General features: G+C 45.9%; 2 protein-coding genes across 29 annotated transcripts in view; both read right to left on the bottom strand.

Moving 5' to 3' along the window:
* Positions 1-17,005, bottom strand: part of SEC13 (SEC13 homolog, nuclear pore and COPII coat complex component) — a 40,748-nt gene extending 23,743 nt beyond the window's left edge. For both annotated transcript variants that reach the window (XR_014823816.1, XM_021069320.2), the window contains exons 1-5: positions 16,927-17,005; positions 13,743-13,787; positions 11,461-11,576; positions 8,492-8,643; positions 7,912-8,045 (exon numbers count right to left, since the gene is read on the bottom strand). Coding sequence is in view for 1 of the 2 variants with exons in the window: in XM_021069320.2 (XP_020924979.1) it covers positions 7,912-8,045; positions 8,492-8,643; positions 11,461-11,576; positions 13,743-13,787; positions 16,927-16,929 (450 nt within the window). In the remaining variant the exon portion in view is untranslated. The remainder of the gene's footprint in view (positions 1-7,911; positions 8,046-8,491; positions 8,644-11,460; positions 11,577-13,742; positions 13,788-16,926) is intronic.
* A 2,150-nt stretch (positions 17,006-19,155) lies between these two features.
* Positions 19,156-24,269, bottom strand: part of ATP2B2 (ATPase plasma membrane Ca2+ transporting 2) — a 371,725-nt gene continuing 366,611 nt past the window's right edge. For 23 of the 27 annotated variants that reach the window (XM_084989467.1, XM_084989474.1, XM_084989470.1 and 20 more), the window contains one exon: positions 19,156-24,241. In XM_084989467.1, coding sequence (XP_084845593.1) covers positions 23,930-24,241 — 312 coding nt within the window. In that variant the 3' untranslated portion in view covers positions 19,156-23,929. The remainder of the gene's footprint in view (positions 24,242-24,269) is intronic. The other 4 variants (XM_084989468.1, XM_084989462.1, XM_084989460.1 and 1 more) reach the window with 1 other exon arrangement.

Below are 24,269 nucleotides of genomic sequence, written 5' to 3' on the forward strand. Positions count from 1 at the left end.
TACCCAAAGCAATCTACAGATTCAATGAAATTCCTATAAAAATTCCAATGCCGTTTTTCACAGAAATAAACAATCCTCAAATTTGCATAGAACCACAAAAGGCTCCAAAGAGCCAAAGCAATATTAAGAAAAATGCAGCTGGAGGAGTTCCCGTCGTGGCGCAGTGGTTAACGAATCCGACTAGGAACCATGAGGTTGCGGGTTCAGTCCCTGCTCTTGCTCAGTGGGTTAACGATCCGGCGTTGCCGTGAGCTGTGGTGTAGGTTGCAGACGCGGCTCGGATCCCACATTGCTGTGGCTCTGGCGTAGGCCGGTGGCTACAGCTCCAACTAGACACCTAGCCTGGGAACCTCCATATGCTGCGGGAGCGGCCCAAGAAATAGCTAAAAAGACCAAAAAAAAAAAAAAAAAAAGAAAAAAAGAAAAAAAGAAAAAAGAAAAATGCAGCTGGAGAAATCAGGCTTCCTGACTTCAGACTACACCACAAAGCTATCGTCACCAGAACAGTACGGTACTGGCACAAAACCAGAAATACAGACCAGTGGAACAGGACAGAAAATCCAGAAATAAACCCATGCAGATATGGTCAACTAATCTATGACAAAGAAGCTGAAAATATACAACCGGAAAAAAAAAAAGTCTCTACAATAAGTGGTGTTGGGAAAACTGGACAGCTATATGTAAAAGAATGAAATCTGAACAATCTCTTAACACCACACACACACAAAAACCTTAAAATGGATTAAACATAAGGGTGGATGCTGTAAAACTCTTAGAGGAAAACATAGGCAGTACACTCTTTGCCATAAACTGCAACAGTATCTTTTTTGACCCACCTCCTTTAATCATGGAAATAAAAATAGAAATAAACAAATGGGACCTTACTAAATTTAAATGCTTTTGCACAGCAAAGGAAAACATAAAAGCCAACCCAGAGAATGAGAGACAATCTTTGCAAAAGAAATGACTAACAAAGGATTAATTTCCAAAATATACAAATATCTGATACAGCTCAGTATCAAAACACCAAACAACCCAATCAAAAAATGGTCAGAAGATTTAAATAGATGACTCCAAAGAAGACAGACATATGACCAAAAAGCACATGCGAAGACTACGAACATCACTGATTATTAGAGAAATGCAAATCAAAACAATGAAGCATAACCTCACACCAGTCAAAATGGCCATCATCGAAAAGTCTATAAGCAATAAATACTGAAGAGGGTGTGGAGAAAAGGGAACCCTTCTATAATGCCAGTAGGAATGTAAGCTGATGCAACCACTATGGAGTCAGCATGGAGGTTCCTTAAAAAACTAAATATAGAACCACCATATTATCCAGCAGTCCCACTCCTGGGCATACATCTGTAGAAAACCATAATTCTAAAAGACACATGCACCCCGATGTTCACTGCAGCACTATTTACAATAGCCAAGACATGGAAGCATCTTAAATGTCCACTGACAGATGAATGGATAAAGAAGATGTGGTACATACACATACAATAAAATACTACTCATCCATGAAAAAAAATGAAATAAGGCCATGCGAAGCAACATGGATGGACCTAGAGATTATCATACTAAGTGAAGTAAATCAGCCAAATACCATGAGATCACTAACATATGAAATCTAATAAAGAATAATACAAATGAACTTACTAAGCAGAAAGAGACTCATCAAAGGTTTCGAAACTAAAGTTACTGCTACCAAAGGGAAAACGTGGGTGGAAGGGATAAATCAGGAGTTTGGGATTAACACGTATACACACACATACACACATACTACCGTATATCAAATAGATAAGTAACAAGGACCTGTATAGCACAGGGAAATCTACTCAATATTGAGTAATAACCTATATGGAAAAGAATGTGAAAAGGAATGAATATATGTATATGTATAACTGATTTGCTTTGTCATACACCTGAAACTAATACAACTTTGTAAACCAACTATGTTCTAATAAAATGAAACAGAACAAAACAAAACTGCTAGAGGAAAACAAAGGTATTAAGCTCCTTGACACTGATCCTGGTGATGATTTTCTGGATCTGACTCCAAAAGCAAAGGCAACTTCAGCAAAAATAAACAAGAGGGACTACATCAAACTAAAATGCTTCTGTCCAGCAAAAGAGATCAACAAAATGAAAAGGTAACCTGTGGATTGGAGAAAATATTTGCAAATCACCTATCTAACAAGGGATTAACATCCAGAATATAAAAAAACTCATACAATTCAACAACAAAAATCCAAATCATCCAATTTTAAAAATGGCAGAGGAGTTCCCATTGTGGCTCAGGGGTAATGAACCTTGCTAGTATCCATGCAGATGCAGATTTGGTCCCTGGCCCTGCTTAGTGGGTTAAGGATCTGGTGTTGGAGTTCCCGTCGTGGCGCAGTGGTTAACGAATCCGACTAGGAACCATGAGGTTGCAGGTTCGGTCCCTGCCCTTGCTCAGTGGGTTGACGATCCGGCGTTGCCGTGAGCTGTGGTGTAGGTTGCAGACGCAGCTCAGATCCCGCGTTGCTGTGGCTCTGGCGTAGGCCGGTGGCTACAGCTCCGATTGGACCCCTAGCCTGGGAACCTCCATATGCCGCAGGAGCGGCCCAAGAAATAGCAACAACAACAACAACAAAAGACAAAAAGAGACAAAAAAAAAAAAAAAAAAAAAAGATCTGGTGTTGCTGTGAGCTGTCGTGTAGGTCACAGATGCGGCTTGGATCCCACATAGGCTGTGGTGTAGGCCAGCAGCTGCAGCTCCAATTTGACCCCTACCCTGGGAACTATGCCATAGGTGAGGCCTTAAAAAAAAAAAAAAAAAGCAGAGAATCTGAACATATGGTTTTCCAAAGACAATATACAGATGGTCAATAGGCACATGAAAAGAAGCTAAACATCACTAATCATCAGGGAAATGCAAATCAAAACCACCATGAGATATCACCTGTTACAATGGCCATTACCAAAGAGACAAGAAATAGCGAGCACTGGCGAGGATGTGGAGAAAATGGAACCTTGTCCACAGTTAGTGGGAATATAAACTGGCAAAACCAATACAGAAAACAGTACGGAGGATCCTCAAAAAAATTAAAAATAGAATTATCTATGTTTCAGCAATTCTGCTTCTGGCTATTTATACCAATAAACAAATAAAACCCAACAACCGACCCTCATTAATTCAAAATACATCTGCACCCCCATGTTCATTGCAGCATTATTTACAACAGCTAAGATATGTAAACAAACTAAATGTCCATCAATGGATGAATGAATAAAGATGTGGGGTGTAAACACACAGGAATATTATTCAGTCATTAAAAAAATGCAATCTTACCATCTGCAACAACATGGATGGACCTTGAGGGCACTGTGCTAAGTGAAATAAGTCAGAAAGAGAAAAGAGAAAGACAATACTGTATGATCTCACTTATGTGCGGAGTTAAAAACAACAGCAAGAACCCCCCCACCCCCAAGCTCATAGGTACAAAGAACAGATTGACGGTTTCCAGCAGCTGGAAAGGGGGATGAACAAAATGGGTCAAAGAGGTCAAAAGACACAAACTTTCAGTCAAAATAAGTAAGTCAGCTTGGTAACTACAGTTAACTATACTATATACTACTGCATATTTGAAAGTTGCTAATGGAATAGGTCTTAAATATTCTCACCACAAGAAAAAATTTTTTGCTATGTATTGTGATGGTTGTTAACTAGACTTATTGTGGTGACTATTTCACAAGTGTACAAATATCAAATCGTAATGTTGTACACCTGAAACTAATGTTATATGTCAATTATGCTTTAATTAAAAACAGAAGTGATTAAACAATAAATTATTGCTAAAAAAAGAGAGAATGAACACATCTATCATCTCTTAAGTGTCCTTTACAATCCATCTCTGGCCCCCACCCCCCAACGTGGCAACTATTGATCTACTGTCACTATATTATGATCCATATTATGGTATCATGGTACATACTTTTTTGGCTGATTTTTTCCCTTAGCATAACTATTTTAAAATTCATTCATCTTGTATTAATATTCATTTCTTTTTATTGCTAAGAAGCATTTTATAGTATGGATATGCCACAATTTGCTGACCAATTCACCTGCTGATACACATTCGGATTATTTCCATATTTTGGCCATTAAAGCTGCTATGAACTTTTGTGTAAGTCTGTGTGTGAACTTGAAAGTCAACTTTGCTCTTCATAAATCCTTGGCTCACCCATCCTTCCCTTGAGTATTGTAAATGTGTTCTCCATTTTTTTCCTACATGGATCATTGCTGTTGAAAAGTCTGACGATAATCTAATTGTTTTAGAAGTCACATGGCTCCTTTTGCTAGGTGCCAGTAATTTCACTATAATTCTATCCTTTTGCTGGTGATTCTGGGTTGAGATTCTTAAACAAAGGTTATGCTCTCTCATTATGTGGATTCAAATATTATTTTTATTTATTTATTTTTTGTATTCTTAGAGCAGCACCTGAGGCATATGGAGGTTCCCAGGATAGGGGTCTAATCAGAGCTGTTGCTGCCAGCCTATGCCACAGCCACAGCAATGCCAGATCCGAGCTGAGTCTGCGACCTACACCGGAGCTCATGGCAACACCGGATCCCCAACCCACTGAGTGAGGTCAGGGATCAAACCTGCAACCTCACGGTTCCTAGCCGGATTCGTTTCCACTGCACCACGACAGGAACTCCTAAAATATTATTTTTAAATTTTAAGGTCATTTTCTTAAATTAGTTCTTAGTACTTGTTCTACTTTCTGCTTTGGAACTCTTAATATTCATGTGTTTGATCTTCATGTGACTTCATTGTTTGTCAAAATCTTTTTCTCTCCTCATAAAAATTTTCTTTTTTTCTTTTTTCACACTATTTCTCTTAAGGCATTATCTGTTGTGTTTATATACTCTAATATCCCTTCTAACTTAGTCTTTATGAAATAATTTTTTATTTCTAATTCTTTCCTGAGCTGTCACCTCATCTCAGTTTTTCAAATTTTGATTTATGCTATTTTTTAATGTCTTATGTCATAAAAAAAAAAAGTTTCTTGGAGTTCCTTTTGTGGCTCAGCAGTTAATTAACCTGACTAGGATTCATGAGGATGTGGGTTTGATCCCTGGCCTCACTCATTGGGCTGGGGATCTGGCACTGCGGTGAGCTCTGGTATAGGTCGCAGACGAGGCTCACATCCTACGTTGCTGTGGCTGTGGTGTAAGCTGGCAGATGTAGCTCCTATTTGACCCTTAGCCTGGCAACCTCCATATGCCTGGGATTGGCCCTAAAAAGCAAAAAAAAAAAAAAAAAAAAAAAAAAAGTCTCTTAGCTTGATTTGAGCTAGTGGGTGACAGTTGGTTCTATTTTGTGGGCAAGTCTTTCTTTCATTGCCTGGAGCATATTATTTATTTAAGAAAATTTAAGTTATTCTGCATATTCTTTTTTTAAGAAAAACTCTGTGATTTCACCTCAAATACTCCTCTGTTGTTTTTATGTGAAATTAGTTTTCTTGATAAAGTGAGGTTCAGGAAAGCCTTTCTAAATTGAGAATTCTGTTTTTGTTCAGTGTTAACAGATGTGACAGCCTGCTTATGGGATTTTCTGGCTCTGTCCCCTCTCCCCCTGACACACACACACTTGGGTCTTCCTCATCTCTTTCCTTTCATTCTGTGTCCCTCTGCAGCTCAATTTTGATCTCACTCCCAGCAGTTTCTCCTCATGAGCACTGTTGTGGAGAAAGGCCCCAGTGAATCATAAGGGTCAGATTTCTCCAAATTCCTCTAGGCTTTCTAACAGAGGGTCACCTGTATTTACCTGGTATGAGATAGTGCAAACCCCTCTCCAGTCAGTTCTCCAAAGAAGTTCTCCAGTGACCAACAAGCATGTGAAAAGATGCTCACCATCATTAGTCATTAGAGAAATGCAAATCAAAACCACAAGGAGATACCAGTTCACACCCACTTGGATGGTTCTAATCCAAAAGATGTCAACAAGTGTTGGCAAGGATGTGGAGAAACTGAAACACTGCTGGTAGGAAATGTAATATGCTACAGTTAATTTGGATAACAGTTTAATAGTACTTCAAAAAGTTAAACACAAACCAGTTCCCTTGTGGCTCAGTGGGTTAAGGATTCAGCATGGTTAACTGCTATGCCTCTGGTTATAGCTGTGGCATGGGTTTGACCCCTGGCTTGGGAACTACTCCCAGGTACTTGCCCAAGAAAACTGAAAACACAAAAACTTTTACACACATGTTATAGAAGCATTATTCATAACAGCTGAAGATGACCACCAACTGATGAATGGTAAAACAAAATGTGTATATTCACACAATGGAATGTTATTCAGCCATAAAAAGGAATGAAAGCCTGATATATGCTATGATACAGATGAAACCTGAAAAGACAAGCGAAAGCCGTCAGTCACGAAAAACCATGACCACATATATATAATTCCATTTACAGAGAATGTTTAAAGTAGGCAAATTCATAGAGACAGAGATAGATTAGGGTTGCTTAGGGCTGGGGGTATGGTGGGGTGGAGTGTGACTGCTAATGGGGTTTCTTTTTGGGGTGATGAAAAAGACCTGGATATTAGCGGTGAGAGTTGTACAACTTTATGAGTATACTAAAAACTATGGGATGGTATACTTTTAGAAAAGGTGAATTTTATGGTATAAGAATTTTATCTTAACTTAAAAAGTTAAAAACAAAACAAACCCACAAAATTCCTGTCCTCAAACTGGCGAGCTACGCTTTTCAGTGAACACGTGGCCCTCTGGGAGCACACCTCAGGTGTGCTGGGAGGCACCTCACTGCTTCCTTCCTCCTTCTTCTTGGATGCTAATACCATGCAGTCTTCATTCCTCTTCTCTTGTATTTTGGAGCTTGCGGTAATACCTTGTTACCCAGTTTTGTTGTAAATGTTTTGCAGGAGGTTTTGGTTTTGCTACCTCATTGCTCTGTTGGTTTTTATGAAGAGATGTGGAAAGACTGAAGCACTATGATGCCATTCCCCACCACTGTTTTCCCAGAAACCTCTCAGCCAATTCATTTTTGGAAATTAGTCAGCAGATGGGGGTCCCAAGGGTCCCAAGTAACAAGGCCCTGAGATAGGCTCCTGGGGCCTTGCAGGCTGGGTGAGCTCTGGATCTCCTGAATTTGAGAACTGCAAAATACTGTCAAACTTGGGGCTGCTAACTTCCATCTGGGTACCTTTCAGAAGGGTTGGGGCCATTACAACTGGACTACTGTGTAGACAGAAGGCACACAGATTTCAGGGTTCTAACCCTAGCACAGTATCTTCTCTCAGCTGCTTATTTTTTTCTGAGCCTCACTTACCTAGTCATAAAATGAGAACAGGATCATTGACCTTGCAAATCTGTACATTTGTTAGTTTTTTCTTTTATTCACGAGAGAATTACATGACACACAACAGAGGCTCAAGAAACCTAGGTTTTTCCCCTACTGTCCACAGTTCTTTCATGACTATTTTAACCTTAATGTCCAATGGCCAGAAATAGAGAACTAAATTCTTATACTTTCTATAACACCAGATGAGCCCAATGATCACTGGAGGTCATGTCAACTTGAGGTGTTCACAACAAAGGTGGCAGGTAGACAGGCTGCTGCTGTAACTTTGCCAGTGCCCTGGCCCTCCCTGACATGGAGGAACCAGTACCAACCCTGCCCTGGGCTGAATGAGGCTAGTGCAGCCTGGCCTCCCTGGTTTCAGAGCAAAAAAACTCAAAGCTGCTCTCCAAGCATGTCTGACCAACAGTCCCCTCCCCAGCCCACCACACAGCAGTGACACTGCTCCTGCCACTCTCTAAGGAGTGAACAGGGGATGCGTGGCAAGACTGCAGAGTTACCCTTTATAGGTAGGCAGGGTCTGGACTTACAGTGTGAGCATTGTTGATCTTCTTCACTTCCCACTGGCCCAAGCCAGTGTAGGTCAGCAGGGAGATGGCCCCATCCGAGCTCCCACAGGCCAGGATCAGGCCATAGTCGTGGGGGGCCCAGCACACAGAATTTACTGCAGGAAGGAAGGAGACACAGTTAGAAACTTTCATTTCCCAGACTTAGTGTTTTACTAAATTTCTAAAAAAGAAAAATTACAGAGCTCACGGGGGGAAGATGTAAGTTTGTCAATTAAGGAGATTAAAAAAACTTATCACCTAATAATATCATTTCATAAATAAAAGCCTATCTTATAATCTGAGAATAAGGCCAGTACTTAAAGTGAATAAACCTTATAAAAAGGCCTCATCATGCTGTCTTTGCTTTTCTCACTTTGCTTTGGATTGGTTTCAGGTCTTAGGGCCTTATCTCTGCTGTGGACAGATGAGCAGAAAAGCAACCAAAGCCCAAGGGACAGGCAAGAAGCAGGACACGGAGAAAGCTGAGCATCAGCCAGGACAGAGGCCCTTCCCACCCGAGGGCCCCTGAGCCTGCCGCCTTCTCCTGCCATACCCAGCGTACCTGAGGAATCGTGTCCTGTGTGCTCATGTGTCTTCTCCCAAGTGCCGTTCTCCTCTTTCCAGATAATGACCTTCCGGTCATAGGAGCAGGATGCCAGGATATTGCCATACATGGGGTGGGCCCAGGCCACTTGCCACACAGGACCTTCATGACTGAAAGGGGAGAGGGGCACAGACTGCTCAAATGTGCCAAACAAACCCATGGTGCCCTGCCAGCTGCTACTCTGGGCTTCCCAGTACAGCACTGCCTAAGAATTTCAAGAGGGAGAGCTGTAGAATGTCACCTCCAAATCACTAGGCAGTGAGGACACTGAGGCTGAAGGCCCCTCTGTCCTGACCCAGCAGAACCCTCACCTGGCCCAGACTGCACCCACCACCACCTACACTTACTGCCTTCAGCACAATCACTGATCAATCTAGGGTTTACACCCACCAGTGCTCCGGATGTATATGTGGATCAAGTACTATTCATCTTCCCAGATGGTCAACTTATTGAGGAGGCAGTAACTGTTTTATTTTGATACTTTCCACTATCGTATTAACTTGTTCAAAAGGCATGCCTCTCTTTTTAAATTTTTAATTAATTAATTATTTGGGGGGCCACACCCACAGCACGTGGAAACTCCTGGGCCAGGATGGAACCTACACCACAGCAGCAACCTGAGCTGCTGTAGTGACAATGCTGGATCCTTAACCTGCTGTGCCACAGGGGAACTCCATGCCTCTCTTCTTTCCATCTTTTTATGTTCACCTGGTAAGTACTGTCTCAGCATGGACTCTGTGCCACCCTTGGGTCTGGGGGGTGGGGGGGGGCGGCACCAGCACACAAGAGGTAGCATGGCACAGAGGTGGTGGACAAGGCTCTTTCACACTGACTCCCCGTTCTATTCACTAGCTGCTTGATTTTAGGACAGAGCCACACCCTCTCTTTGGATTTGTCTCTCAACAGAGTTGTCAGCAAGACTTCTTTCACATGGGGGTGCTGAGGGAAATGTATGTGACAACTCACATGAAGACCTTAGAACAGTGCTTGGTACAAGAAAAGGAAAAAACACCAGCTCAATGCCTATGAGTTCTGAGTGCTGCTTCTTGCTCACTCCCTAGCCCCAGGACTGCAGACAATGGTCCACCCGCAGGCTCTACAAAGGAGCTGCTAATGAAATTCTTAGGAGACCCAAACATCCTATAAACAGCATGATTTTAACTGAGGCAAAAAAGAATGGGAGTGTGACCTTTTTTTTTTTTTTTTTTTTTTTTTTGGTCTTTTTAGGGCTACACCCATGGCATATGGAGGCTCCCAGGCTAGGGGTCTAATCAGAGCTGTAGCTGCCAGCCTACACCACAGCCACAGCAATGAGCCACGTCTGCGACCTACACCACAGGTCATGGCGGCGCTGGATCCTTAACCCACTGAGCAAGGCCAGGGATTGAACCTGCAACCTCATGGTTCCTAGTCAGATTCGTTAACCATGGAGCCACAACGGGAACTCCAAGGGAGTGTGACTTTTTTACTCTCTGATATTTTACGTCCTCTAAGCGGACAGGATGGCCTCCACCAGTGCCAGTAGCCAGGCCTCGCCCTCATAGCTCTCTGCTCAGCCGTGGGCTGCCATGCAGGAAAAGTGGCGTGGGCTCCTCAGTCACTCTACCCCTGACACTCAGGAAGAGGGAAACTTCTAGGCCCATCTTCCCAAAGGGCTACTTAGTTATATGTCTTCTTTATTCAGTTAACAAACATGGACTGAGCACCTACTTGTCAGGGATTCTTAATCTTGCTTATGTCATCTGGTGAAGGTTATGGCCCCTTCTCACATTAATGGATAAAACACACAGAAATAGAGTTATAAAGGACACTGAAATACAGTTATCAAAATGTTTAAGAACAATTTATGATATAGTGATACATGTGCTTCTGTGTTAAACCATTAAGTAACAAATTCTAGTATCAAGTATAACAACCATTCTAATTCCAAGGTAGTAATGAGCATCAATGCTGTTTTGAGAAAGCTACAACAACTGTAATGTGATATAAAAAATATTTGTGATTTCTACAGGTAACAAAGTGATAGAAACTATGTCTACTACTGGGGTTCCTGGCCTATAGCTATCATTGAAGGAAATGCTAAGTATTAAAGTCCCTGAAAATAAAGATGTGACTTTTTTTTTTCTCCCTTTCCTAGTTTGCCACTGCCTGAATTCTATCCACAGAAGCCTTGGAGCTCTGTAGAACCAGGGTAAGAACCCCCAGTCTATCTCTCGTAGTGAACTAAGGGAAAGCACTAGAGTGTGGCCATAAATATGAGAGCCAGGATCTCAAGAACCTCAACAGGGAGAAGGGTAAATCAAATGCTGTAAATACCCACTCAGGGCCTGCCATGGGCCAACAGGCAGAATTATGGGATTTATGTAATTACTATTATATTCTTACATTACCACCTTTGAGTCATTTAAGATCATGCGGACTAAACCTTTTCTTAAAAAAAAAAAAGTAGTTTTTCGCTTTTAAAAATAGCAGTAGCTACCAGAGTTCCCTTGTGGCACAGCAGGTTAAGAATCTGATGCTGTCACTGAAGCAGCTTGGGTTGCTGTTGTAGCACCGGTTCAACTGCTGGCCTGGGAACTTCCACATGCAGTGGGCGTGGCAAAAAAAAAATAGCAGCAGCTACTGAAGGCTTGCTGCCAAGATGGTTCCACCCAGGCAGAAGGAGCATCAGTTCTAAGGATCAGTTTTGTAGCAAGTGAAGGCTACAAGAAGTAAACAGACTTTCTTACCCAAGGTCTTTTAAGGGCTTCTGGGTGGCAGAGCTGGGATTCGCTCTGGCTCCATGAGTCTGGAACTCTGGGTAGCTAGGACCGGGTGCCCTCTCTGCCAATGGAACTGTGGGCTGCTCTGATCTGGGCTCTCAGCCCTTCCTGCCATGTCTGAGAAGCCCCAGTACTAAGACTCTGTCTAGCATCGGCTCCACTCACCCCCTGAGGTCGGCGATGAGGATCTGCCCTCCGTTGCGCACATCGAAGATTTTGACGGACCTGTCTGATGAGCAGGTTGCCAGACGGGTGCCATAGTAGTCCATCTGGGCATCATGCTGCAAAGGGAGGAGAGCTGGGGCAGCCTGCAGGCTACGCGGATGGGTGTGGGGAGGGGTGGTCACCAAGACAGAAAGCCTAGTTTGGACCAGTCTACCTGACATTATTTGAACCTCAAGGAATCATCACTACCAGGCAAAAAGCTAGTAAGTCAACATTCTCACTTCTCTGAATGGCAATGTCTTTCTGAAAGGGCCAAGAAAAGCTACACCCAGCTGCTTTCAGACCCCTTACATCATGGAGAAAGTCCTCTGCAATCCCACTCTGCAGAGTGGGTATGGGAGAAAAGAAACTTGCCTGGCCTCCCTTGTCTTCCTTCTTCCCCCAGCCCCAATGTGTCCTGAGGCTCTGTGGGCTACCAGGGAGGTTCAGCTCAGCCTCAGAATCCAGGGCTAGTGCTGATCCAGAGGCACAGGCCTCTGCCTGCCTGTAGGCCCCAGTCAGGTGCTCCATGACACACATCTGTTCTGTACATGGGTTGGCTCCATTCAGACATTTAGCACCACTCCCACCACCCGCCCCGGATCTTTTGTGGACCCATGTTCCTGTGTTTCCACTTGACCTTTTCCCTAGCAGTGTACCCAAGATCCCAGATTCTTCACCCATGCCTTAAATGCTACTGGTCCCACCACTGATGAACGGACTTCACTGATGCTGTCTGGCCATCAAGACCCAGGGCCAGGCCCTGCCCACAGCTCCTTGTCCATCCAGGTGATGGTTCCTCTGAGCCACTCTGCCTGTTGGCCCTCCTGTTTGCTGACCTTGTCTATTCCAACAGATGGCACTTTCTTCAGCTATAGCACCTGGGGTTTCAGGGACTATCCGCTCTTGTGGTCATCAGGAGCAACTACATCCTTTAAGAGGGAAGCAATCATTCTGTCTGCATCAACATTCCTTCTGCTTCAACATTCCTTCTTCACCTCCTTACCAAAGGAAAACAGATTCTTCTGGGGAAGTCAACCCTCCACCACTTCAGGTCTTGGTTTTTTGGAAGGCAGGCAGAGCAGGGGTGAGGACAGATTTCTCTGCAAGTGTTCCTAAAGTACTGCTCCTGTAGGGTGCTACCACACACTTGGGAGGAAGCAGGGCACAGTACCTATGAGATTGGAGCCCTCTCTCCTTAGGTTACCATGTGCAACCTTGGAAAAATTTCCTAATCTCCTTGCACTTTAGTTTCCTTATCTTCAAATGGAGCTAATGATGGTATCTGCTTCAAGGTTTGTTATGAAGGTTAAAAGGGGTACTTAATGGACAGTATTTAACATGGGGTGTGATGTCCATGAGCAGGCAGACATTAGTCATCACACTTTGTCTCATCTGCCCCTCCACAGGAACCCACACAGAGAGGTGGCATATCCATTATTTTTCCCATTTTAGCTATGAGGAAATCAAGGCTGATTCAGACAAGTTAAGAGACTGGCTTGGGATCTGATTGGCTCTTCTTGCCCAAGGTGCCGAGCTGTCTCCAAGGAATGTGGTCTTACAGCCAGAGCACACACATGACTGTGTTCAGGGAACATACACAATTTTGAGGCCAGGCAATCTCCCGGACGCAAAAGCAACTGTAGGTGGACAGATGTAGGACAGGATGCCTGGCATGAAATGCTGTAGGCTGGCCGGACCTAGGTTTTGTTCAAAGGCTGCCTGAACTCCCTGGCCCTGCATGAAGCAGAGTCTGTGTCTTTGCTGCTGGAGACTTTAACCTCTGGACCTTCTCCCACACACCTGTCCTCCTGTACTAAGCCCTGTGCTTGCGTCTCAGCAAATACCCTGATTTAACAACTTATGGTTCAAAGGGCCTTGTATGGCTCACTGTCTGTGGTGGTCTGACCTGGCTCTGCCTCTGTATAGTCATCCTCCTCCTTTTTCTTCTTTTAACCCCCTTTCCAATGGGGCCAAGACGTAGCAGCAGGAGAAAGATAGGTTGGAACACTATTTCAAAACTCTGCATTCACTACCATCTCCTTCCAGAACATAGGACTAAGGCCTTGAGCTACAAACTGTTTCTAAGTTCCTCCTGCCTTGCCAACTCAGAGGGCACTGCCAGAGGACCCCTGAGGCCACGGCCTGGCTGGCAAAGGCTGCAAAGCAACACTGGGTTCATAAACAATGAACAGAAATGCCCATGTCCACAGCCCATGAGGAAGGGCTAAAGGAGTACTTACTATCATGTCCTCATGGGAAGTATCCACAGTGTTAATTACTGACACCTAGAACCAAAGATATTGAATGCAACCAGTTAGAATGCAGTCATCTCATTAAATTCACTGCTCATTTCTCAAGTCCTCCACTGCATCTGTTCATTCATTCATTCATTCATTCAGTAAAGGGTCAGCGTAAGTGCCTTCATTGTGCCAGGCACTGTGCCAGGGACTGGAGACATGGACACAAATAAGAGGTACTTCTTGCCCCCATGAAGCTTGCACATAAGTAACCCTAATAGGGCATGAAAAATACTTTAATAGGGTTTCCCTGTGCCATAGCAGCCTGAGGGGCTGGTGGTGGACATGAACTGGGACTCAGACAATGAGGAATTTGCCAGGCGACACGGGGGTATAAAGCACAGTTCAAGCAGATGGAATAACATGAGCAACGAGGGGGGATGTCCAGCGAGCCACCCTTGTTACCTTTGAGGGTGAAGAGGGATCCTGAGGGAGCTATGGCTGGGGTTTCCTTCCTGGATGACAGACTCTCATGTTCTAGGCAGTTTTTTGCATAACAGGGTTAATACCTAAGACTTTGAGAATTGATTCAAGTTTTTCCCGAGGCTGCTCCCTGCTCCACCACCTGTGACAGAGCCCAGTTTGTGGGGCGGGCACACAGCTGCTAGGGTCATCGCCTTCCTACCCATTCTCTGAGGTTCAGCTCAAATTATGCCTCCCCCCTCCCTTTTTTTTGGTCTTTTTGACTTTTCTAGGGCTGCACCTGTGGCATATGGAAGTTCCCAGGCTAGGGGTCTAATCAGAGCTGTAGCCGCCGGCCTACGCCAGAGCCACAGCAGTGTGGGATCTGAGCCGCGTCTGCAACCTATACCACAGCTCATGGCAACGCCAGATCCTTAACCCACTGAGCAAGGCCAGGGATTGAACCTGCAATCTCATCGTTCCTAGTTGGATTCGTTAACCACTGCATCACGACGGGAACTCCCTGCCTCCCCTCCTTGAAGATTCCCAGATTTCCCAACTGGCTGGCTTCCTCTGAATATCTTCAACACTAAATGTCTATGACACTTTATGCTGTTTCTTCTTACAACTAGAAGGTGAGCTGCCTGGAACCAGGGTCAGGTTCATCAGGAATTTTGAATGCTCTCAAATCACAGTGCTTGGCAACCAGAAGGAACTCAGTGGCTGTCTGCTGAATAAGTAAATGAACAAAAATGGACAGAGTTTTTTTTGTTGGTTTGTTTGTTTTGGTTTTCTTTTTATGCCCGCGGGTGCGGCATATGGAAGTTCCCAGGCTAGGGGTCCAATCAGAGCTGCAGCTACCAGCTTACACCACAGCCACGCCAGATCTGAGCTGTGTCTGTGACCCTACACCACAGCTCATGGAAATGCTGGATCCTTAACCCACTGAGTGGGGCCAGAGATCGAACCCACATCCTCATGGATACTAGCTGGGTTCTGAACCAGCTGAGCCACTATAGGAACACCTGGAACCAATATTTCTTACCATTTCACCTTTTTCCAGCAGAAGCCCTGCAGGTATAAAGTCTGACCTGACTTTTCCGAAAGTCAGGACCCTGGAAGAGGATGGCTGCAAAGCAGTTCAAAAGGTACACGTCAAGTAAGCAAGGGTTCTCTCATCCAAATCTAGATGCCCTATGCAGCAGGCCCTTGAGGTCTGCAAAGCCAAGTATGGAAGAGAGGCATCTCCCACATATGCCAAGTTGTCCTGGTTATAAAGTGTGCTCACGTGTGCACTGGGAAGGCCAAAGGGCAGAGCTGTCTGACAGACTAAGGAAATGAAAAAGCCCCGAGAGGATAAAGCACTTGTTCAAATGACTAAAGCTAGTTAAGGTGGAACTGGGAGAAGAGCTCCACCTGCTAACCTGGAGCCCACAGAGCTTCTTACCCGAAGAGGCTGCCTCTCCAGAACACAGAATCATCATTACGCCCAATTCCCTCAGTCAAGAGCTGAAGGCTAAGTAGGAGCAGGAAGAATGTTTACTGCTAGTTTCATACTAGGTCACCAAAGGACTTTGGAGATAACTAGCATTTATTCTGAATCACTCTCACCCACCAATCATGCTTCTGAACAAGTGTAGTTTTTTTTGTTGTTGTTTTTTAAGCTCCTTTTTTTTTTTTTTTAAAAAAAGCCCTTCCTCCTGAGCACCTCAAGTCGTCTGGTTTCATTAATAAGAGACGGCCCTCAAAAACAATCAGCTTTTCAGAATTAATGACTTAAAAACTCAATTAGAAAGAGCTGAGTGTCAGGGCATAAGAGACCCCCAACTCTACTCATCAGCTGAAGAATCAGAGGCCAAAAAACCCCCGAGTAATTTAAAACCTGGTCCCCTGCAGAGCAAGAACCAAAGCCAGCGTCCTGACTCCTGGGACCACCTGGGTTTCCTCAAAACCCCAGGCACGCCCATTTTCCTGAGAGCAATGTTTTACTGAACCCTCACTCTGTGCCAGGCTCAGGCTATTTGCTTCCATTCATTAGTTCCCGCTGGCGGTCATTCACTGGATGAATAAGTGCAGAGTCAATGTACACTGTGCACCACAGACGTTTAAACACCTGAGCCCCTGCCTCAGAGAGCCATTCAGTTCATCTTTACATCAGTTTCCTAAAATGCCCATCACACCTCCGGGCCCTGGGCCAGGCAGCTACTCCATAAACACCTCTGCTGGGAAGGGAGGAGGGGGAAAGTAATGGTTTCGAGGGTTTGAATCTCAGCTCTGCCACTCGCTGCTCAAAAAGCTTCACCTCCCTGAACCTCTAGCTTCCGTATTTGTCAAGGGTCGATAATAACAACACCGACTTCACGGAGCTGTTAGCCGACTGAGATTAGGAACACTGCTTGGAACCTACCAAGGGCTCAGGATACAGTACCTCCTAAGGTATTATGGGTTTTTTTTCCCATTGTTGGAGAACAAGAAGGAAAGCAAGGAGCAGGAGACGCAGCAGCAGCGGGGGCCGAAGCGTTCCGGAGGGTTCCGCGGCCTCCGCTTAGCCTTCCCCCGGCCTCTGCCTCCAAAACGTTCAGACCTGTAGGGCTGCGGCCCTCCAAACCCGAAGCGGTAACGGAGAGCTGAATGGCCCCAGTCCGGGGCTTCAACCTCCCTGCAACGAGGAATCCGAGAGGCCGCGGCCGAAAGCCCCCTCGGCGACTCTGTCCCCAGCACTCACCATGGTGGCAACAGCAGAGGTGGTGGCGGCTCCAGGCCTCGGACGTGGCAGGACCCGGCGGCGCCCGGGAACAGCTCACTTCCGGCGCCGGGCTGGCCGGCCTTCGGGCACCTAGAGGGAGCCTCCGGGTAGCAGCACGCTCCGCTCGCACAAAGGTTCCGGGCCTTTCAGGGGCGGTGCCAAGCTCTCCCCTGGCCCCACTCCTTCTCGGTGCAGATTGCGCAAGACGTAAAGGGGCGGGACTCTCCTTTCCACTGCGACCAGGATCTGGGGACTTGGAATTTGAAGGTCTAGTCTCTCTTCTCTCTGCCAACTCTTCCCTTTTCCTGAGATCCACACATTTAAGAAAAAGGACTCATACATAACTACACCTTCACCCACTTCTCTGCGGTTTTGGGTGCCACTGGCCTTATGTTGAACATTGTAGGGGGATTAATTTTTGAGGTAATGGGTAGACCGGTCCTAGTACTTCCTTGTTGTTGGTCTCTCCACAGACCCCAAGGTTGGGACCAGGGGCAGAGAAGGCCAGGGAATAACCCCCTACCAGAGGCTGAGCCTCTCGCCAGGCCCTCTCCAAGCTGGAAGACACAGACCTCCAAGCTGCCTGTTCCTCACGGCTCTGGGATCCTGTGAGTCAGGCCCACCAGATAGATTTTCCAGGCAAGGAGAGATCTCAGCCAGGCTCAGGCAGCAAGAGCCCAGGAGACAACCCCCAGCTTCCCCAAACCCTAGGTCTCTGGCTTCCCACTGGCTGTACAGCTGGACAGAGCCTGGGATCTCCCCTCAGCCACACATGGTCTGGCAGCTCTGGGCTCCTCATGGCTTTAAGGAATCCAGTGACTTAGAATGGAGCCTAGGCACCAGTTGGGTGAGTCAGAATCACTCAGTTTCCTCTCCTGAAATTGGAAGGAAGAGTCCTAGCAGGAAACGGTCACTGTTGGAGGGATGAAGTTTAATTAAGGCTCAGAGTGCAATAGACCCAGACTATCAAGGGGCTTTGGAGAAGGGGTTGAGTAGTCGGGTCTTACAGAACTCAGGGCTGGACCTCGGAGCAGTAACTCCTCCCCCACCCCCACTTCAGTGTTCAAGACCCTTAATTTCCCTCTAATGGAGAAATATTGCAGGGAACAAAGGGGGAGGGCCTCTTGGGTCGCCTGTTTTTTAAGGGTAGGCTCTGGTCTCGGATCTGTAGCTGTATTACTGATTCTCTGGATGATGAAGTCATATTACTTCTTTCCGAGCCTCTCTTTCCTCAAGTTGAAAATGGGGACAATGACTCATTAGCTATAATACAAATACAATGCATGGAGCATAGTTGTTATTAAAGGAATTCCCTGGTGTGGAAAGATTGGGGATTTGGGACAAATGGTGCAACTCTATCTTATTCATTAAGGTATTTGCTGGTGGAACTGTAAGGTTTTGAGTGCTGATTCTGGCATAAGACTAGGTATCAATACTGTTTCTCCTACTTAAGAGGTGGGCACACCCTTCACTTCTCTGAGCTGCTGTCTCCTCTTTGGTCAAGTGGGAATTGTAATAATACCTCCACTGGAAAGCTGATGCTGGGAGTAAATGGACCTTTGGAGGTGAAACTGGGTTTGGAAGTTGTTTGGGCCCATGGTGCTTGACCTGGGGATCAGTTTTCCCTGAAAAGAACTGGGTTTTAGAGTGTGCGTATGTGTGCACACGCGCATGTGACCCTCAATCTTTAGACCAACACTGGGACCATCTCCTCCTGGGACATTCTTTACTGATTCTTAGCAGAGATTTGCAAATCAGACTCTTAGGGTGCCAGGTTCCCCTCTGCCTTCCTGCCCCCACCCCCCCATAGGCAATGCCACCTGCATCCTTTGTCCATATCTCCCATCACCTCCCTCCAGTTAATCCCAGGCCATTTTTAGCTTCCCCTAATTTGTGCCCTGACCTCCCAGATCCTCTGCCTCTGAATCTTCTCCTCTCTGTCCCCCTGAGTCTCTTCCCCCAAAGTCTTGTTCTCTGGGATTGTCAGCTCTTCCTCATGGAAGGTTAAGGACTCGCAGGCAGGCTGAACTTGCCTCCCTCACATGGTGACCATTTGAAAGGTGTGACTGGGTGGCAGGAGAGAGACCACGCCCGTGCAGTGCCCCCTTGGGCAAAATGCCTTTCCCTCCCAGGCACTCAGTTTCCAAATCATGGAGGGCAGGGACCCAGCTGCTCCACGGAAAAAGGCCTTGTGATGTGTACCATGTCTGCATTTCCACGTGTGCATTTATTGTTATTGCTCAGTATAGTGTTGAAAAGGCAGACAAATCCCATTGATTACAAAGAGCACAAGCCAGAGATACAGAGAAATCAAGAGTGTACAATAAGAGCACAGTCACTTCCCAGCCCCATTGTCCCAGAGCCCCCCAGAGCCCGGGCAGCTTGTGGAAGCTGAAGGCGGCACCATGTCCTCGCTACTCTGTTATAAAATATGTGCACACAAGAGTTAGCAAAGTGTGGCGACAGACCCCCGAGAGGAAAGGTCCAGAGGGAGAGCACCACAGGCATTACAAAACAGACTCAGGGGGCTGAGAAGGGTGGTTCCAAAGCAGCCTTAAATATCTTGTTGTTGGTGGAGGGGGCGATGGCTGATGCCCAGAGCCTGGGATCTCCCTCCCCCCAACTTGGGTGAACCGGATCTTTACATCCAAACGAGGAGGGCTTGCTTTGGAACTTGGGAAAGACCTGGGGATTTTCTGCTGTTGTTTGATTTAGGCCTTGGGGCTGGAAGACCCAAAAGCCTTCAGAGGAAAGCAACCTGCCCCTCCATCTTCTAACGGTGAGATCTCGGACCCTATGCAAAGAGTTTTAGGTGGGAGGCAAGTCACGGTGCACACCTTTGACAGCCTTCTGTAAGAAGAGCAAGAATGAGGAAGGGGAGTCAGGGTGGTGAGAAATTGCTGCATCCCAAGGGACCTGTTATTCAACTGACTCTGAATAAAGGGCAAGAAATGACCCCCCCCCAAAAAAAAGAGAAAACAACAGTTCAGGCAAGGGAGATGGGAATAAATATTTCTCCATGAGGAGAACTGGCAACTGAGGCACACATGCTGCCAGTTCAGGGTCTGGGAAAGACCCTTCTTTCTTGCCTGGACTAGGGCAGATGGAGGGTCCACCCCAGCACAGCCAAGATGGGTGAGTTTGGTCCCACACCGAGATCAGGTGGGGGCTCAGTGTCCTCTCCTGATGACAGCCTGGCTTAGGGGACAGGAGAGATGATGGGAAGAAAACCAGGCTTCTCTCAGGGTTTAGGACACCATTTTTATATGTCCCCTTCGAGGGCACTCTGTTTAGTAACCCGGAGAGGACAGGGGACAGGTGGGAAGATGTTTGCACCTAGAATGACAGGGCAAATGATATCTGGGGGAGAGGAGGGCGGGAGGATGGAGCACTTGGCAAAATTTCAAGTTTACCTGGAAGGATAGATGTGAGAGATAACCAGGAATTTTTTTTAAGTAAAGAGTATTTATCCCACCACATAATAAAACATAATAGAAATCAATAATAATTAAACTATATGGCTGGTGCCAGATGAGACACCCAGATGAGGGAACAGAGGAGCAATTCCAGAAATAAACTCCAGCCTCTCTGAGCTGTTAGGATGTGGTAAAGGAGAGTTTCTGTATGGTTGGGAAAGAGGGGCTATTTGGTAACTGGGTTACCCAGGCTGAGACAGGTCCGGAGTCCTTGACCCTGGTGCACTCATTGCCATTGGTCTGGTTTCAGAAGAAGGGGGCCCCCCTTCTTGCCAACACTCTGCTCAAGGGGGTCAAGGGGCCATGGTAGGAGCAACCGAGGCTGTTTTCGAGTGAAGGAAGGACAGGCCTCAGTTTGCTTCCTGTCCACCTCACTGAATGGGGCCCTGCTCCTCCATCAGCTGTTGGGGGCGACAGATTGGTGAACTTGGACCTCAGGACAGAATCTGCGACCTTCTTCTGGAGCTCTTGTCCAGAGGGCAGACAAGAAGCTAAAGAGATGGTGCAGTTCCACACCAGAAAGAAAGGATACATTACAGAGTATAGATTTACTACGTTCTGTTTGATGTTGGTTTCTGCCTTCTCTCTCTCTCTCTTTTTTTTTTTAAAGACCACAGACATTTCAGAACCACACTGCAGGAGTAAGAAGAGTCAGCCATTGAAAGCATAACCATTGCATAGTATTAAATGAACAGAGATGGTGAGTTCTTTATTTACAATTATTGTCTAGATAAAAAAATTCATAAAAACAGATGAATGGTCATAAATTATTTACCCCCTAATGGGGTGAACTGCCAAACGTACCCCATGCTGCTAGATATAGGACGCGGAGTGCAAGCCTGATGTACTACAGTGAGTTCTGACAAACCAATCATTCCCTGTGTGTGTGTGGATGTGTGTGTGTGTGCAAGTGTGGGGCTGGGGGTGTGTGTGTGGGACAGCATCCATCATTCCCGACAAGAAAAGACCAACACTTATGTCAGGCATTCTTGGTAGCTCCCATCGCTCCTTATCCCCTGAGCTAAGCCCCACTTGGGGAGACCCCCCACTGCTTTCCTTGCATCCTGACTCCACACGAGCAGGGAGCATCAGTGTTGCATACAAGCGGAGCTTTCCTGGTGTCAAGGAATGAGGTCATGGACACAAGGTCGGAACAAAGGGGGAGATGGAAAACCTTGAAAAAGTAAACTGCCAAAAAACAAAAAACAAAAAAGCAAAAAACCCCACAAACACACAACGTTCCAAGGCTGCCCCATGTTTTATAGGAGCAGGTCTTTTCTTTCTCGCAGGAGAGCAGTGGGCTGAATCAGTGGTGTTGGTGCTGGAATCCAATAAACATATCTGAGAGCTGGTCACCCTGGTGGGGGTGGGGTGGGGTGGGGTGAGGGGATGCAGTTTACTCTGCTGGGTACATTCAGAGACATTTCTTCATGACATTCAGGAGATGCTCTTGCGCAAAGAAGGTCCTCCTTTCAGGAAGTTTTTGCCAGGTGGGATGGGCTGACTTGGGACCCCAAACCCTCGGGTTTCTCCACAGCCGTCCAGATGCAGGCCCCTCCCAGCTGACTATGGCTCTGTTCCCGCGTGGCTCTCATCTTGTTTGTGGAAGAGTTCTCTGGGCCTGGAGAAGGGAAGGGCCTGGGCTGACTCAGAGCAAATGTGGGAAGGATCAGTATGAAGAATGCATTTTGCAAGCGAGGCGGGAAGTGTTTGGTTTTCCTTGAAGCATGGGACATCGTCGATCATGGTATTCAAAATGTCTTTTGCACTGTACAAGTTTATGGAAAAAGATCGTATGCTGAAAAGTCTCAAAGCAAACTTTGTATTAAATACAAAAGTTCTTTTATGAAAAAAGCTGATACCCACAAAGTGCTTAGCAGTTAAGAGGCTGACATACAATTAAATAAGCTCTTATGAAGTGGGATTACTAGTGCCGTTATTGTCTTGGGGGAAAAATAACCACCTTTTCTCGCCTGCGATACTGTAGGGTTTCAGAATGGCTTTCTGTCTGGGAAACAAGACTCGCTGTTTGAAGGCTACAGTATATTGCGACTACAGGAAGACAATTGGGTTTAAAAAAAAATCACACTGAATACATCTCAATGTACACATCATAAGGTTCGTTCGGATCTAAATAGTGCAGAGAAAAAGGCTATTCTTCTTCAAAAAGAAAAAGAAAAGCAGCAAGCCATAATGATCCTCATCCAATATGCCAACAGCTCTTATGCTGGAATTTATAAGGAAATAAGCCTCTAAATTACTAACTGAAAAAAAAATCAACACAATAGCATTTATAATATTGCCACACTACCTCAATCTCTGTACAGACAGTGCCAGAGAGAACCTCTGTTTCAAATGCTCTTAGTAAACGCAAGTGAATTTCATTGAGAGAAAAGTCTTCACCCAGTGCTTTGCAGACTCACTGTCTGGGAGCCCAGCTGCCTTCAGTGCTTTGAGCCCTGGAAGCCTTCTCTCCCTCCTCGCCCTTTGTCTGCAAAGCACACTGTTGGACCCCTCAGGATGGATACTCGCTAACATTTGGCTTCTGCCTGAGCCTCCCTCGGTAGTGACGTCATTGAACGGAAATAGCAGGCAAAAATCAGAGCATGGCTATCTTAAAACATCAAGGATGCAATCCAGGGAGGTGTCTGTCGGGCTGAGCTGTTTTCATAGCATCTCAGCCACCAGTGTCCTTAAACCATACAAATAGCTGAAGACGTTATCTACAGGTTTGTAAACAAATTACATTCTTCTTTTAGGACATAAATAAGTTAAAATAGAGCAATTTAAGCGGAAACAAGGCAACATGCCGGCAAAGAAACTTTATATATCCATGTATATATATTTATAATATATATATATATATATATCTACCTATCTATATGGACGTATACGCTCTTGGAGAAGTATACGTTGATATAGATACAAAGAAATGGATATAACCTGGTGAGTGTCTGAAGTTCTTCGGTTCCATTGGTGCAAATTTTCTAGGCGAGTTAAGCTCTGCAATTTCAAAAAGTTGTTAAATTAACCTATACAACTGAGACCATGCTGCGCAAGCATTTCAAAAACTCACAGATCAGTGGATTGGATAAATAGTCTCAGAAAAGAGTCCGTTTGCAGTTCCCGCCTATGAAAACAAACAAACAAACAAAAAAACCCTTCCCCAACCCCCCCCAAACCAAACCAAGGAGAAGAAGAGTGCAGTACATTCATGCAGGGGGTGTGGTGGCTGGGCGGGCGCATGGCTGGTCCACGTCGGGCAGGAGCCAGGAAGGGCTAGTTCTGGGAACCCCGCTCACTCCCTTAAGCCCCGGAGGAGATTCCGCCCTCGTCTCAAAGTGAAAAAGAGTTCAAACAGCATCGCAGCCAGAAAAAAGGTCTGTTGGGTGGAAACGGTTTTCTTGCCAGTATTTGGTTTCCTGTTGTTGCTCGCTGCTGCTTGCGTGAGTCGAGTGCCTGGATGGGTGGGTGCCCGGGGAGGTGGGTGGCGGCGGGGTCCTCAGCTAAAGCGACGTCTCCAGGCTGTGGATGGGGCTCCCTGGACTTGAAGAGGTAGCTGATTTGCTTGTGTCGGTCGTCAGGTTGATCCCACTGTCGATGGCGCTGTTATTCTTGTTGAGCGATGTGGGCGGGCTCGAGTTCTGCTTGAGCGCAGCATCTTCTTCCAGGTCGGTGTCATCAATGAGGGGGATGTGGGGCTGTGAATCTTCGATCCGGAACTCAGGATGAGCCATGAAATTATGGATGGAGGTTCGAGACTCAGGCTTTTCTAGACCTTCATAGAGAGAGCTACGGAACGCCTTCACGACGCGGATCTGCAAGGGAAGCGCTGGAGTCAGAAGC

The sequence above is a fragment of the Sus scrofa genome, chromosome 13, assembly GCF_054392235.1.
Source record: "Sus scrofa isolate SSC_HxYL_T2T_F1_AM1 chromosome 13, Sscrofa_HxYL_maternal_Yorkshire_Landrace_v2.0, whole genome shotgun sequence".
Taxonomy (NCBI): Eukaryota; Metazoa; Chordata; class Mammalia; order Artiodactyla; family Suidae; genus Sus; species Sus scrofa.